Source organism: Lithobates pipiens, unplaced genomic scaffold (genome assembly GCF_037356315.1).
Source record: "Lithobates pipiens isolate NorthernLeopardFrog02 unplaced genomic scaffold, aLitPip1_a1.2 Scaffold_13, whole genome shotgun sequence".
Lineage (NCBI taxonomy): Eukaryota > Metazoa > Chordata > Amphibia > Anura > Ranidae > Lithobates > Lithobates pipiens.
The window spans coordinates 521,902,621-521,916,826 of record NW_027507718.1 but is presented as its reverse complement, the minus strand read 5'-3'; the positions used below and the strand labels follow the sequence as shown (position 1 = coordinate 521,916,826).

The 14,206-nt window shown below is 43.5% G+C and overlaps 1 protein-coding gene across 1 annotated transcript in view; it reads right to left on the bottom strand.

The window, feature by feature from the left end:
• The window catches only part of LOC143975937 (uncharacterized), an 86,031-nt gene extending 76,985 nt beyond the window's left edge, over positions 1-9,046 (bottom strand). The window contains exon 1 of the mRNA XM_077478469.1: positions 8,689-9,046. Coding sequence (XP_077334595.1) covers positions 8,689-9,035 — 347 coding nt within the window. The 5' untranslated portion in view covers positions 9,036-9,046. The remainder of the gene's footprint in view (positions 1-8,688) is intronic.
• Positions 9,047-14,206: the final 5,160 nt, after the last annotated feature.

Genomic DNA, 14,206 nt, shown 5'->3' with positions numbered 1-14,206 from the left:
TCTTGGTGCTGGTGTCAGTGCTCTATATCACGGTGCTGGTTTCAGTGCTCTCTCTCTATCTCGGTGCTGGTGCTGGTGTCAATGCTCTCTATCTCGGTGCTGGTATCAGTGCTCTCTCTCTATCTCGGTGCTGGTATCAGTGCTCTCTATCTCAGTGCTGGTGTGGTCTCAGTGCTGTCTATCATGGTGCTGGTGTCAGTGCTCTCTATCATGGTGCTGGTGTCAGTGCTCTCTATCTCGGTGCTCGTGTCAGTGCTCTCTATCTCGGTGCTCATGTCAGTGCTCTCTGTCATGGTGCTGGTGTCAGTGCTCTCTCTCTATCTTGTGCTGGTATCAGTGCTCTCTCTCTATCTTGGTGCTGGTGTGGTGTCAGTGCTCTCTGTCTCAGTGCTGGTGTGGTCTCAGTGCTCTCTATGATGGTGCTGGTGCCAGTGCTCTCTATCACGGTGCTGGTGTCAGTGCTCTCTCTCTCTATCACAGTGCTGGTGTGGTGTTGCTCTCTATCTCGGTGCTGGTGTGGTCTCAGTGCTCTCTATCACGGTGCTGGTGTCAGTGCTCTCTATCACGGTGCTGGTGTCAGTGCTCTCTATCATGGTGCTGGTGTCAGTGCTCTCTATCACTGTGCTGGTGTGGTGTCAGTGCTCTCTATCTCAGTGCTGGTGTGGTCTCAATGCTCTCTATCACGGTGCTGGTGTGGTGTCAGTCCTCTCTATCTCAGTGCTGGTGTCAGTGCTCTCTATCTCGGTCCTGGTGTCAATGCTTTCTCTCTATCTTGGTGCTGGTGTCAGTCCTCTCTCTCTATCTTGGTGCTGGTGTGGTGTCAGTGCTCTCTAGCTCAGTGCTGCTGTGGTCTCAGTGTTCTCTATCACGGTGCTGCTTTCAGTGCTCTCTATCACGGTGCTGGTGTGGTGTCAGTGCTCTCTATCTCGGTGCTGGTGTCAGTGCTCTCTATCACGGTGCTGGTGTCAGTAGTCTCTCTCTATCTCTATCTCGGTGTTGGTGTCAGTGCTCTCTCTCTATCTCGGTGCTGGTGTGGTGTCAGTGCTCTCTTTCTCGGTGCTGGTGTCAGTGCTCTCTATTACAGAGCTGGTGTCAGTGCTCTCTATCACGTTGCTGGTGTGGTGTCAGTGCTCTCTATCTCGGTGCTGGTGTCAGTGCTCTCTATTTTGGTGCTGGTGTGGTCTCAGTGCTCTCTATCACGGTGCTGGTGTCAGTGCTCTCTATCACGGTGCTTGTGTGGTGTCAGTGCTCTCTATCTCAGTGCTGGTGTCAGTGCTCTCTATCACGGTGCTGGTGTCAGTGCTCTCTATCACAGTGCTGGTGTCAGTGCTCAGTCTCTATCGCCGTGCTGGTTTCAGACAGTGAGGGAGATAGCAGTGGAGAAGCCAATCAGCAGGCAGTGCTAGCACCATGGCTGAGGATCAGCACTGGACTGGCACCTCCGGACCACCGCAGTGGAGCCCTGCATAGGTGGGGGTAAGAGACGGGCAGAGGGAGGGGCTCAAGCACAGGTAGGCACACTGGGTCACTGGCACAGGACTGTGCTGCCCTGACTGTGGCACTGATCATCTCCTGCACCCCTTTCATAGCCTGGCCTGACCTTGCCTCTCCTCCATGGCCTTCATGCACTCCTGAATTGTCAAAATTTCACAGATAAAAAAAGAATGCTTGTCGTTGTCGATCCCAGATTCACTTAATACTTTTGTTATGTCAGTGTCCATGTTGTGGGACTATGTGTGCACAGCTAGTAAGTATTTTGTGGCTGAAAATATGACCTGGAGGTTTTTAAGGTTCGCCTGCCATTAAAGTCAATGGGGTCCGCTGCAAACTTTGCGGTTCGCAAACTTTTGGCCGCGTTCACTGTTCGTGTTCACAAAACGTCCCGTCAGAAGTTCGTCCATCACTAATCAACAGGATATATGGTGTTACATTTAGCAAAACAGTTAGCAATTGGGTTTTAAGGGACCTGCTCATAGGAGCTTACAATCTAAAATTCATCTAAACATTAGAGTGGACATAGCTTTTTTATCTGCAAGATTATATAAACATAATTAACAGTCATTATTCTTACAAAGCATTCCAACTGAATATTAAAAAAGCCACATGTTCAAAATATAACGCCCGCCACCACCCCACAAATCCACACACATACATACAATGGTGACCATGTTCTGCTGTAATCTGCATTTCTGTGTACATGATTAAGCAATGAGATCAAGAAGCGAGTAGAAGGTCAGCACATGCTCCCAAACCATGTTTGCATGGTCAGACAGGAACAATACACACACAACATTGACAGCATGGCCACATAAGTGCACTTTTGATTGAAAAAAATGCACAAGAATTTCAGCAGTTTTCTAAGCATATGCACCTGTGCAGAGTAAACCCTACAATTTTAAATGCCCAAGTCCCTGGGTATGATTAGTGCTAACAAACATTAACATCATTCCCTGGCTGCAATGAGCTTCCAATCTAAAGTCCAAAATGAACTTTCTTACATTAGAGACTATTTTGACAGGAGACAAATAAGATGCCAACATGTGTTTGGATTGTCATGAGAAATCCACACTGGGAGAACATATAAACTTCAAGACAAGTATTGGCATTTTGGGGAATTGAACCAGCAACCCCAGCACTGCTACACAGAATTGCAACCCACTTAGCCAGCCTCACACATGTTCTCTGCTTCTCTGTGGTGTGAATCAGCCCTAAGTTCATAGCCATGCTCAGTGTCACAAGTAATATACAATATCGGCCTAAGTATCGGGACACCTGCCTTTAAATGCACATGAACGGTAATGGCATCCCAGTCTTAGTCTGTAGGGTTCAAAATTCATTTGGCCCAAACAGCTATAACAGCTTAAACTCTTCTGGGAAGGCTATCCACAAGGTTTAGGAGTGTGTCTATGGGAATGTTTGACCATTATTTCAAGTGCATTTGTGAGGTAAGGCACTGATGTTGGATGATAAGGCCTGGCTTACAGTTTCTGCTCTAATTCATCCACAAGGTGTTCTGTTGTGTTGAGGTCAGGACTCTGTCCAGGCCAGTCAAGTTCCATAGAGACATGGATGAGTGAGTTTGGAGTGGAGGAACTTGACTGGCTGCACAGAGTCATGACCTCAACCCTATAGAACACCTTTTGGCAGACTGCAAGCCAGGCAAATGCACTTGAAAGAATGGTCAAACATTCCCATAGACACACTAAACCTTACGGACAGCCTTCCTAGCCTTCCCAGAAGCTATTCTAGCTGCAAAGGAAGGCCAAATCAAATTTTAACCCTACAGACTAAGACTGGGCTGCCATTAAAGGTCATGTGTGTGTAAAGGCAGGTGTCACCATACTTTTGTCTAGATAGTGTATCTGGCAAGATTTACAATGGTTGTGGAACCCTCCTACTCATAAATACTACAATGAGACATAGTTTTAGGACCTGGCAGATGAGATAACTTCTCTTCATGAACCAGCATGTTTAGGAATCAAACCGAGATGCTCAGCGGAAGTTCTAACCCCTAAGCCATGGAGCTACCACATGTGAAAACCTCCTACACATAAATATTGCATTTCTTTGGACATACAGGTGATGGAATGACATTACTCAAGAGTTATTCTTCTTGATTTATTCTGTGATATTTGGTGGTTCTTTGTGGGTCAGTGTAGAATAGTGATATTAGCCTCAATTTTTTGGGGAATTACATTTTGATTTCTGATGTTGGTACACATATCACATTTTTTGGGCTCAAATTATGATTGATCAAATCACTTTTTCACACAGTTTAAAAGCAGATTATTTTTAAATAATATACTGTATTTTTCAGTACTTTTTTGCAATTATATCTTCCTCTAAACAATATTTCCATGTGCAATTCTCAAGGTTTTAGCAGAATAAAGGGATGGGCGCTATTTGGTTTCAGGGAGCTATAGTAAATTCGATTTTGGGAGTATTTTCTCACCAGCGCTATAGTGAATACCGTTTTAGCGCTAATTAGTGCTAATTAGTGCTAATTAGCACTCATTTGTGACACTTATGCCCACGTACACACGTAGCCAACTATCCGGCGGACTTAGTCTGCCGGACTTCCCGCCGGACTGTCCGCCGGACTTTCCGAGCGGGCTACTTGTCCACACACGTCACTTTTTCAGCAGACTAATATGGCGTACTAAGTCCGCCGGACTATCTACCGTACCTTTGAAATGAACGGACTCGCCCACACACGCGGAGGAAAGTCCGCTCATTTTGAGCGCGTCTCCAGGTAGCCGGGGCCAGCAAAGGAGGCGTCGCTGGCCCCATCACCTGGTATGGACTTAAAGGGGAACCCCAATGGTGAAAAAAATCGGCGTGGGGGTCCCCCCCAAGTCCACATCAGACCCTTGTCCGAGCACGCTACCCGGCTGGCCAGGAAAGGGGGGGGCGAGCGAGCACCCCCCCTCCTGAGCCGTTCCAGGCCGCGTGCCCTCAACATGGGGGGTGCCTTGGGGAAGGGGGGCCGCGTGGCCCCCCACCCCAAAGCACCTTGTCCCCATGTTGATGAGGACAAGGGCCTCTTCCTGACAACCCTGGCCGTTGGCTGTCGGGGTCTGCGGGCGGGGGGGCTTATCGGAATCCAGGGGCCCCCTTATTAAAGGCCCCCCACCCTATGTGAATGAGTATGGGGTACAATGTACCCCTACCCATTCACCTTTAAATAAAAGTAAGAAAAACACAACACACAAGGATTAAAATAGTTTATTGCACAGCTCCGGGGGTCTTCTGTCCGTCTTCTTCAGGGGTCTTCTCGCCGGACTCCTCCACTATCTTCTGCTAGCTCTTTTGCTAGCGGAGGAGCCCGGCTTTCTTCTTTGCCGCCACGCTCTTCTTCCGCGGCCTGGTACGGCTCAGGAAGGGGGGCACTCGCTCGTCCCCCCTTTCCTGGCCGGCTGGGTAGCGTGCTCGGACAAAGGTCTGATGTGGACTTGGGGGGACCCCCACGCCAATTTTTTTCGGCGTTGGGGTTCCCCTTTATGTCCATACCAGGTGACGGGGCCAGCAACGCCTCCTTCGCTGGCCCGGGCTATCTGGAGACGCGCTCAAAATGAGCGGACTTTTTGCCGGGCGGGAAAAGTCCGTTCATTTCAAAAGTATGGCGGACTGGCACACACACGGCCGGATAGTCCGCTGAAATGCGAGTCCGACGGAAAGATTGAAGTGCAAAACTACTTTTTAAGTCCGCCGTACTTTTGGGTAAAAAAAGTCTGTTGGAGGCTACACACGGGGGGATTGTCCGGCGGACTTGAGTCCGCTGGACTTTTCCACCAGATTGTTTGATCGTGTGTACGCGGCATTAGTGCTAATTAGTGCAGCAGCGCTATAGTAAATGACCCTCTGTGTGTTCCTGACTTGGAACAGGCAAGCAGCCAATGAAGTTTGGAAATTCTGCCACCCTTTATCAATGTTCCAGGTCAGGGACTGTCTAGCTATTAAATAAAGGATCAACTTCACAATGCCAATATTTACACTCAAAGTCAGAGAAGTGCTTATTGCAATAATTCATTTCCATAAATCATCTATCATGCCACTGTGTTTTTATTTTATTTTTAATCCTTAAAGTACCTTATTCCTGCAGCACTGTTATGTGGTCACATGACAAATGGCAATCACCCCAATCCATAGAATTTGCAGAAAGGTGCACATGGAAGGGCAACACATCACAAACAAACAAACAAAAAATGTGTTTGTGATGTGCATTGCCCTTGTTTGTTTGTGATGGTCACATTATCTTTCTTTGTTCTTTGACATCTACAGGGAAAGATCCTTGGGAGAGGCTTCTATTACTCTGCTGATGTATGTTCTCCACAGTCTGTGTCTGAGCAGTCCTGATTGGCGCTGTGCCAGTCACGTGACTAGAAAAAAAGCCTTTTTTTAAACTTGATGTTTACAAGTTAAAATAATAATTTTTTGCTAGAAAATTACTTAGAACCCCAAACCTTATATATTTTTCAGACACCTTAGAGAATAAAATGGTGGCCGTTGCAATACTTTATGTCACATTTTTTGATTAAAAAATAATATTGTGTGAGATAATGTTATGCCGAGTAAATTGATACCCAACATGTCATGATTCAAAATTGCACACGCTGGTGGAATGGCGACATACTTAGACCCTTAAAAATCTCCATAGGCGACGCTTAAAAATTTCTACAGGTTACCAGTTTTGAGTTACAGAGGAGGACTAGTGATAACATTATTGCTTTCACTCTAATGATCGCGGCGATACCTCACATGTGTGGTTTGAAAACAGTTTTCATATGCTGGAGCAACTTGCGTATGCGCTCGCTTCTGCGCAGGAGCTCAGCGGGACGGGGCGCATTAAAAAAAATTAATTTTTATTTTTACACTGTCCTTTTAAAAAAATAATTTTTTGGGTCACTTTTATTCCTATTACAAGGAATTTTAACATCAATTGTAATAGAAAAAAAAGCATGACAGGGCCTCTTAAATATAAGATCTGTGGTCAAAAAGATCTCAGATCTCATATTTACATGTAAATGCAATAAAAAAAAAGTATTTTTAAAAAAAAAATCCCCTTTAAGACCATTGGGCAGAAGTGACGTTTGAAGTTGCTTGCGTCATCCAATGTTATGGGGACCATCTTTCCCTCACTCAGGTCCATGTCTCAGAGGACCCGATAGGCTCCGCCTCTACCGATGGCTCCAGAGACTACCTGAGCGCAGTGGGAGGGGGCCCTCTTCCGCCCCCAATAAAAGTGATCTTGCGGTGAATCCATCACGGAGACAACTTTTATCAGAAAGAGGACCGTCTGCCATTTAAGAATATGGCAGGATTATGACATCTATCCGCTGCCATAACCCCGGTATTCTACGCCAAAGTACCAAAGTATATTTCTAAATCATAAATATCCTAAAAAATATTTTGCAGCTCCCAATAAATCTTTATTGAACATCAAATGTGTGTTTTTTGTGCATTAATATGGTGTAGGCAGAGCCAAAGATGATTGATACATCCAAGGCTCTTTTTGTTTTACTTTAAAGGTTATAGCCATTACATATAATATATTTAATACTGATTTACAGTATATTAAAACTAAGTTTTTTTTGTGAGTTTCTTAGTGATCTAACCAAGCTGTTCTGATGGTGTGAAGCACAGGGGAGATATTAAACCCCTAATGTCTCCATAAAGAGTACCTGTCACCTGCCCAATGCTATCACATGGGGGATTAATAACCCTTTGTTATGGCAAACAAGGAAAAATACAACCATGAATAAAAAAAAAAAAAAAAAAATAGGTTTTTAAAAAATACAATAAAATGTGTTAAAAAATAAAACAAAATTGCTGTAATGTCTGTTGCATACACGCGCAAACGCACACCCAGGGTGCACACGGGTATATAAACTACGGTTGCACCACATGTGTGAGGTGTCACTGTGAACATCAGAGGGAGCACAATAATTCTAACACAAGAGCTTCTAGTTAATTCTAAACTGATGAGCTGTAAAGGCTTTTAAAGCATAATCTATGGCCATTTTTGGGCACCATCGTTTTTTGCAATATCACAGGCACACGCAATTGTAAGATGTGGCATGTTTGGTATCTATTTATGCAACGCAACCTCATCTTTTATATTTTACAAAAAATGGGTATTATATTGTGTTTTTGCAATACAATTTGTTTTATTACATGTGTTCCTTAAAAATTTGCAACTATCATATTTTTATTTTACATTGCCTCTGCTTTCAGAAAATATATAATGTTCTGGGGGTTGAACGTTTGTGTGAAGGCGGAAGTTTTTTTTTTATCTTAAGGCATTCTATGCCTTAAGATAAAAAGCATTCTGTTTACAGCAGCCCCCCTCGGCCCCTCTAATACTTACCTGAGCCCCATCTCTCTCCAGGGATGTTGCAGCAGTGTCTCAGCTACCCAGGACTCCCCTACTCATTGGCTGAGACAGCAGTGCAGCACCATTGGCTACCACTGTTGTCAATCAAAGTCAGCCAATGAGAAGAGAAATGGGCGGGACCTGGCTCCGTGTCTGAATGGACACACGAAGCTGTGATTCGGCTCGGGTGCTCCAAAAGCAAAGTGCTTGCTATGGGGACACCCAACAGGAGGGAGGGGCCAGGTGCACCTAAGAGGGACCCCAGAAGAGGGGGACCTGGCTGCTCTGTGCAAAACCACTGTACAGGGAAGGTAAGTATAACATGTTTGTTATTTGTAACCAGAAAAAAACAAGACTTTACAATCACTTTAAGTGATTTTATTGCCAAAATGAAGCTTTTTACATGTGTGCAAAAAATGTCTGTGGTGCTGAACTGGTAAAACCTTTCTGTGGAAGGAGACAGAGACAAGCCTTCAAATTAGGAAAGTCAAAATTCTTGAGCCTCATATTGTCCCAGGTTTGTGATCAAGGAATAACTGAAAATGGAGGGTCAGCATTTAGGCCAGGAAACTAATATTTGTAGAAGGAGAGGTCACAGATGACAGTCCAATACTTCCACAATACAGGTTTCTAAACACGTCATTAAAGGCAACTCCTATCTTTATGTCTTTATATTTTCACAGAATCCCTTTAATTTCTTATCACTGAATTAGAAAATGAGAATGTCATCAATTACATTCAAACAAAACAAGAAAAAAAAAAGAGAGAACGAAGGACAAAGAAAAATATAAACTATACTGTAAAATGCAACTTACATTTGACAGTAAAGTGTCCTGGTATTGTTTTCTATACCTGTGTCATGTACAGTAGATGTGGCTATTGTGAACACTCCTCCAATGATAAGATCTCCCTCCTGATAGAAATCCAAATCAAATTCTCTCACTCCAAACTGGACCTTAAAGATCGGTTCTGAGCTCTGAGTCTTGTATATAAAAAATGTCATCCTCAGAACAATCCAGAAGAGCCAGCTTTTATAGGAATTAGGGGAAGATAAGGTTTTGATCTTCATATATGTATAAAATAAAACAATCTCTGCAATTCGGAATATCACAGACTGTGTACATAATTCTGTGACCTGATGCTGAACATTGCTTAGTGACATTCCCACAGTAAGTTAGTGACAATGTAATCATCTCTTCTCTCCTCTCTCTTTTTATGTATTTCTATTCATCATTGTACTGAATATGTTTATTTATTCTCCTTCTACTTTGAGCTGTTTTGCTTGCTGAACTTTCCATAAATGCATCATTTTAAATCTGCTTTATTTTTAATTTCAATTGATTTTTATTGAAGGTTTATACAGATACAAAAATATGTTTGCACAGTGCACAATTGTATAATAAAATAAAATAGAGTACTGTATAGACAGAAAATAAACCCTGAGAGTTATCGAGCGAGGCTTAACTACGTAAACTATCCGGTGAAGACCAGGTAAACCTTAAGTTAAATAACACGAACGAAACAACATCTTAATAGCTATAAAACCCTTGGTTCTGGAAATCCCATAAATGAACGGGGAGGTCGAGCCTCCAGGGCCCAGCACCCCAAATGGGAACTTGCTGTGCCGAGAACCCTGAGACCCCACCTAACCCAGGAACTAGAACCTATGTAACAACATCCTCTGGATTAAGTATCAGAAAATAAATGTCCCGAAACGAAGAATACTGAATTACCTTGGACAAAATGTAACTAAACTGTTTGATCGAGATAAGACTATGAACAATCAGCTTACAGATCTGAGGCTTGAGGTTTATGATCTTATAGAGGGCTTAAACCTCATGTTGTACCTATAATAGGCCTGATAAGAAGCACTAAATCAGAGGTAAGATATATTCAAAAGTAAGAAGAGAGAAAGAAAAGAAGAAAGGAAAAGAAAAGGGATCAAATAAAAGGTAGCTATGAACGAAGTGGTTCTCTCTCACCCTACAGCAACATGGAGTCCCTGGTCAAGGTAGACACTTAGAGGTATATTTGATCCAAGGATCCCATATCACTGTATGTTTGTCTACCGTATCAAGGAAGATGCTTACTGTTTTTTCCTGTACCATGATCCAAGAAATTTTTCTTTTAACCAATCTCAGGGAAACCATAGTTTTTTCCCAGGCCCTGGCAATAGTAAGTTTAGTTCCGACCAGAATAAATCTAATGAGTTGTTGAGTTAATTTAGGGACCCCCAGCAAGGGGAAATTGAGTAAAGCTATTTGAGGCGTTTTGTGAATGGGGAAGGTTGTGATCTTCCGTATAATGTGGAAAACCTTATTCCATATATTCCTGATTTTTGGACAATCCCACCAGATATGTAACATAGAACCTATATGACCACAATTACGGAAACAAAGGGGAGAGGCATTCGGATACATTTTAGCCAGTCTGAGAGGAACCATGTACCATCTCATAAGAATCTTTAAGTTAGCTTCTATGAGAGTCACATTTAGAAAGCCTTTGAAGGCCGTAAGAGACGCCTTATGCCAATCCCCTAAGGACCATTGTTGTTGTAGATCTGTTTCCCATTCTCGCATGAAAAGTGTTTTACCCTCTGCCCTGGTAAGAGAGCGATAGATCACCGATATCCCCCCTTCTGCTCCATGGCTTGACCACACCAAAGTTCGTATTCAGTGATAGAAAGAGGGGGTTCAGCAGAAAGCCCCAAAGACTTTAGAAAATTGTAAATTTGGTGAAATCTGAATTTTTCAGTTTCAGGCAGGTGAAGCTTTTTAATATAGTGTTCTAAAGAGAAAGGACCTGAGGGTGAAATAAAGTGGCCAATCCTATATAACCCTTTATCCAGCCACCAACGGAAGGCCATAATATCCTGCCCTGGAAGAAAGAGGGGATTCCTGAATATGCGGGAAAGTGGTTTCCAGTGAGAGGTAATAAATCGATTATTTTTCAAAGAGTCCCAAAGGGCGATGGAGTGGGAGAGAGTAGGTGCCATAACGGCCGGTCTGGACTTAGGCGCGCTCCATAGGAGGTAATCCAAAGTATGGTTAGGGACCGCCTGTCTCTCCATGAGAACCCAATCTGGCTGGGATTTTTTAAGGTATATATATATATAGTAGACAGTTTGGAGAGTTGCGCCGCCTGGTAATAATAAAGGATGTTTGGGACCCCCAGACCCCCTTGATTTTTATTACGGAAAAGCGTTTCTTTAGAGATTCTATGACCCTTGGAACCCCAAATAAATTTCATGATTCTGGACTGAAAACTACGAATACGGTCCTTAGGGACAGGGATAGGTAATGACCGAAAGAGATACAAAATTCGTAGAAGAAGTGTCATTTTAACCGAATTTACTCTGCCTATCCAGGATAACTTAAGGGTATCCCAGAAGGCCAGATCTTCCTCTAGCTTGCGGAATGTCGGGGGGAAATTAGCTGAGTAAAATTTGTCAATGGAAGCTGTCAGGTGTATCCCTAAGTAAGGGAGAATCGATTCCGACCAATCAAAGCGGAAGTTATGTTTAAGTTGTGAAACAAGTATAGATGGAAGGTTGATATTAAGCACTAAGGACTTGGCATAATTGACCCTTAGCCCAGAGATTCCGCCAAAATCATTAAGGAGTTTGCATATTACTGGGAGCGAGGTGGTCGGAGAGGAAATAAAAAGCAGAACATCATCAGCAAATAGAGCACACTTGTGTATCTTCGATCCACATCTTATACCCTTAATGTCAAGGTTCGCTCTAATTGATATAGCAAGAGTTTCAATGACCATGGCGAAAATCAATGGAGATAAGGGGCACCCCTGCCTTGTGCCCCTAAGGATCGAGAAGGGGTTCGAATAGTATCCCTGCATCTTTATTCGTGCCTCTGGATTCGAGTAAAGTGTGTGAATGATGTTCATTAAGGATTGTACAAATCCCCACTTTTCCAGTGTGGGGAACAGGAAGGACCAGGATACTGAGTCGAACGCCTTCATTAGATCCAGTGAGAGGAGGCACCCCTGTTGAGGGGGACCCCATCCCACTTGGACTGCAACAGTGAAATAATGTCCACGGCCCTCCTTATTTGATCCGGGCCTTGTCTCCCCGGGATAAAGCCCATTTGGTCAGCATGTACGTATAGGCTAATGAAGTTAGATAGTCGATTAGCCAAAAGTTTAGTTAAGATTTTAAGATCGTTGTTGATCAAAGATATGGGTCTATAATTAGACACACAACTGGGGTCCTTCCCAGGTTTGGGAATTACCGTGACAAAAGCTGAATTTAAGGCTTTATCCAGAGGAGAGCCAGATCTGAGGTGATTAAAGAAGCGTGCTAGATATGGGGCTAGAGTTTGCGAAAAATGTTTATAGTAAGGTACTGAGAATCCGTCGGAATTGACTTAAGATCCTTAATGACCCCTTCTATTTCTTCTGCAGAAATTGGAGCTTCCAATTCATCCCTATGGTGATCCTTCAGTGTGGGGATTTGAATTGACTGTAAGAATGAATGAATAGCGTCGGAATGCGAGCCACTATCTGTATTGCCATAGAGGGAGAGATAAAAGTCATGAAATGCATCCAAAATTTTTGGGGGATTCTGGGATAGTGAACCATCTTTCATTCTGATTTTGGGAAGTGAAAACAGTTTGGTTTTAGGGGTAAGACGTCTAGCAACTCGGGTACCAAGACTATTGTTATGTTGGTAAAAGCGTCCCCCCTCCCATCTGAGGTCTTTTTCTGCTACCACAGTGAGTGCAAGATTTAATGCATTACGGGCCACATCTAGTCTGTTTGTTGAGAGTTGTGTGGGGTTATCTTTATGACTTTTGCTTAGGGAAGAAAATTCCCTTTCAAGTTTGTGTATTTCTGCCTTACGAGCCTTACGCAACCTGGTAGATAGTTGGATGAGGACTCCCCTTATGGTGGCCTTATGAGCTGCCCATAGCGTTGAGGGGGAAATGTCTTCCACATCACTGAGGCGGAAGTAATCCTGGATATGTTGTTCTATTTCCGTAACGTGTACAGGGTTGCTGAGAATGGAGGCATTTAGGCGCCAGTGAAACTCGGATCGAGGGATCGAACCTCCCTGAATGGAGAGAAGGACCATGGAATGGTCCGAGCAAGCAGAGTCCCTAATGGTTGATCGATGAACTAGTGGGATATGTTGTTGGAGGATAAAGAAATGATCAATTCTTGCAAAGGTTTGGTGAGGACTAGAGTAATGAGTATAATCCCGAACCCTGGGATTAAGTTCCCTCCAGGCATCGATCAAGCCATAGTGATATAAATGTCTGGCTACCTTAAGGCTCTGCTTAGTCGTACGAACCCTATCCCTTCCGGGGGGACGTGATTTGTCCACCCCAGAGTCAAAAGTTAAATTAGAATCTCCGCCGAATATGACTATTCCTTCCGTTAGTGGAGATAAGGTACTAAGCATGGATTGGAAAAACTGTGCTTGCCCCTTGTTGGGAGCATAATATGAAATAAGAGAGTAAATTTGTTTGTCTATAATAATTTTAAAGAGAATAAATCTACCCGCTGGGTCTCTAAATTCGGAAACCAAAGAAAATTGAACCCTTCCTGAAATAAAAAGACCTACCCCCTTGGTTTTGTTGTCAGAATTAGCTAAGTAAAATTTGGGGAATTTGGCGTGAATGAAAGAGGGTTGATATGATTTCGGGAAATGTGTTTCTTGAAGAAAAAGGATATAAATTTTTAGGTGTGACAATGCTGGAAAATCTTTTTACGTTTGATTGGGGAATTAAGACCTTGCACATTATGGGAGGCTAGTCGCATTATTGGTTTGTGGTGGGGTGTGTTAGCCATGGAGCAGAAAGGCACAGAAGGTAGGGATACCCTGAAGACCTACCTTCTCGCTTGTTACCAGCTGCAGACTGCGAGATACCGGAAAGGACATCCAGGCTTCAATACGAGCAGCAAAGGTGAGAGAGAACGCTTCATAAGCTATATTAGGGAGAGAAAGAAGGAAAAAGAAGAAAATGAAACAGACAAGAGAGAAATACATAGAAGAAAAATCTTTCCCAGGTGGGGGATAATATCGGATCCACCCACCGAAGGAAATCAATATTACTATCCTCACAAAGGAGGAGTCGTCCAAACTAGATGAGACAGGCCCCTCAGGGACTATCCCACCCAGAGAGGAAAGAGTGCTCAGGAGGAACGTCCCAGCCCCCACAGCACCAACCTAAAAGCAATCAGTTTATAACTAATAGACAAAACTGAACACCTGTAGCACACCATAACTAATGGCTGTGATATATGACTTGCACGCAAAAAAAAAAAAAAATGCGTATAGTTGTATCTGGTGACCCATAATTTGAAGTTGGGGTG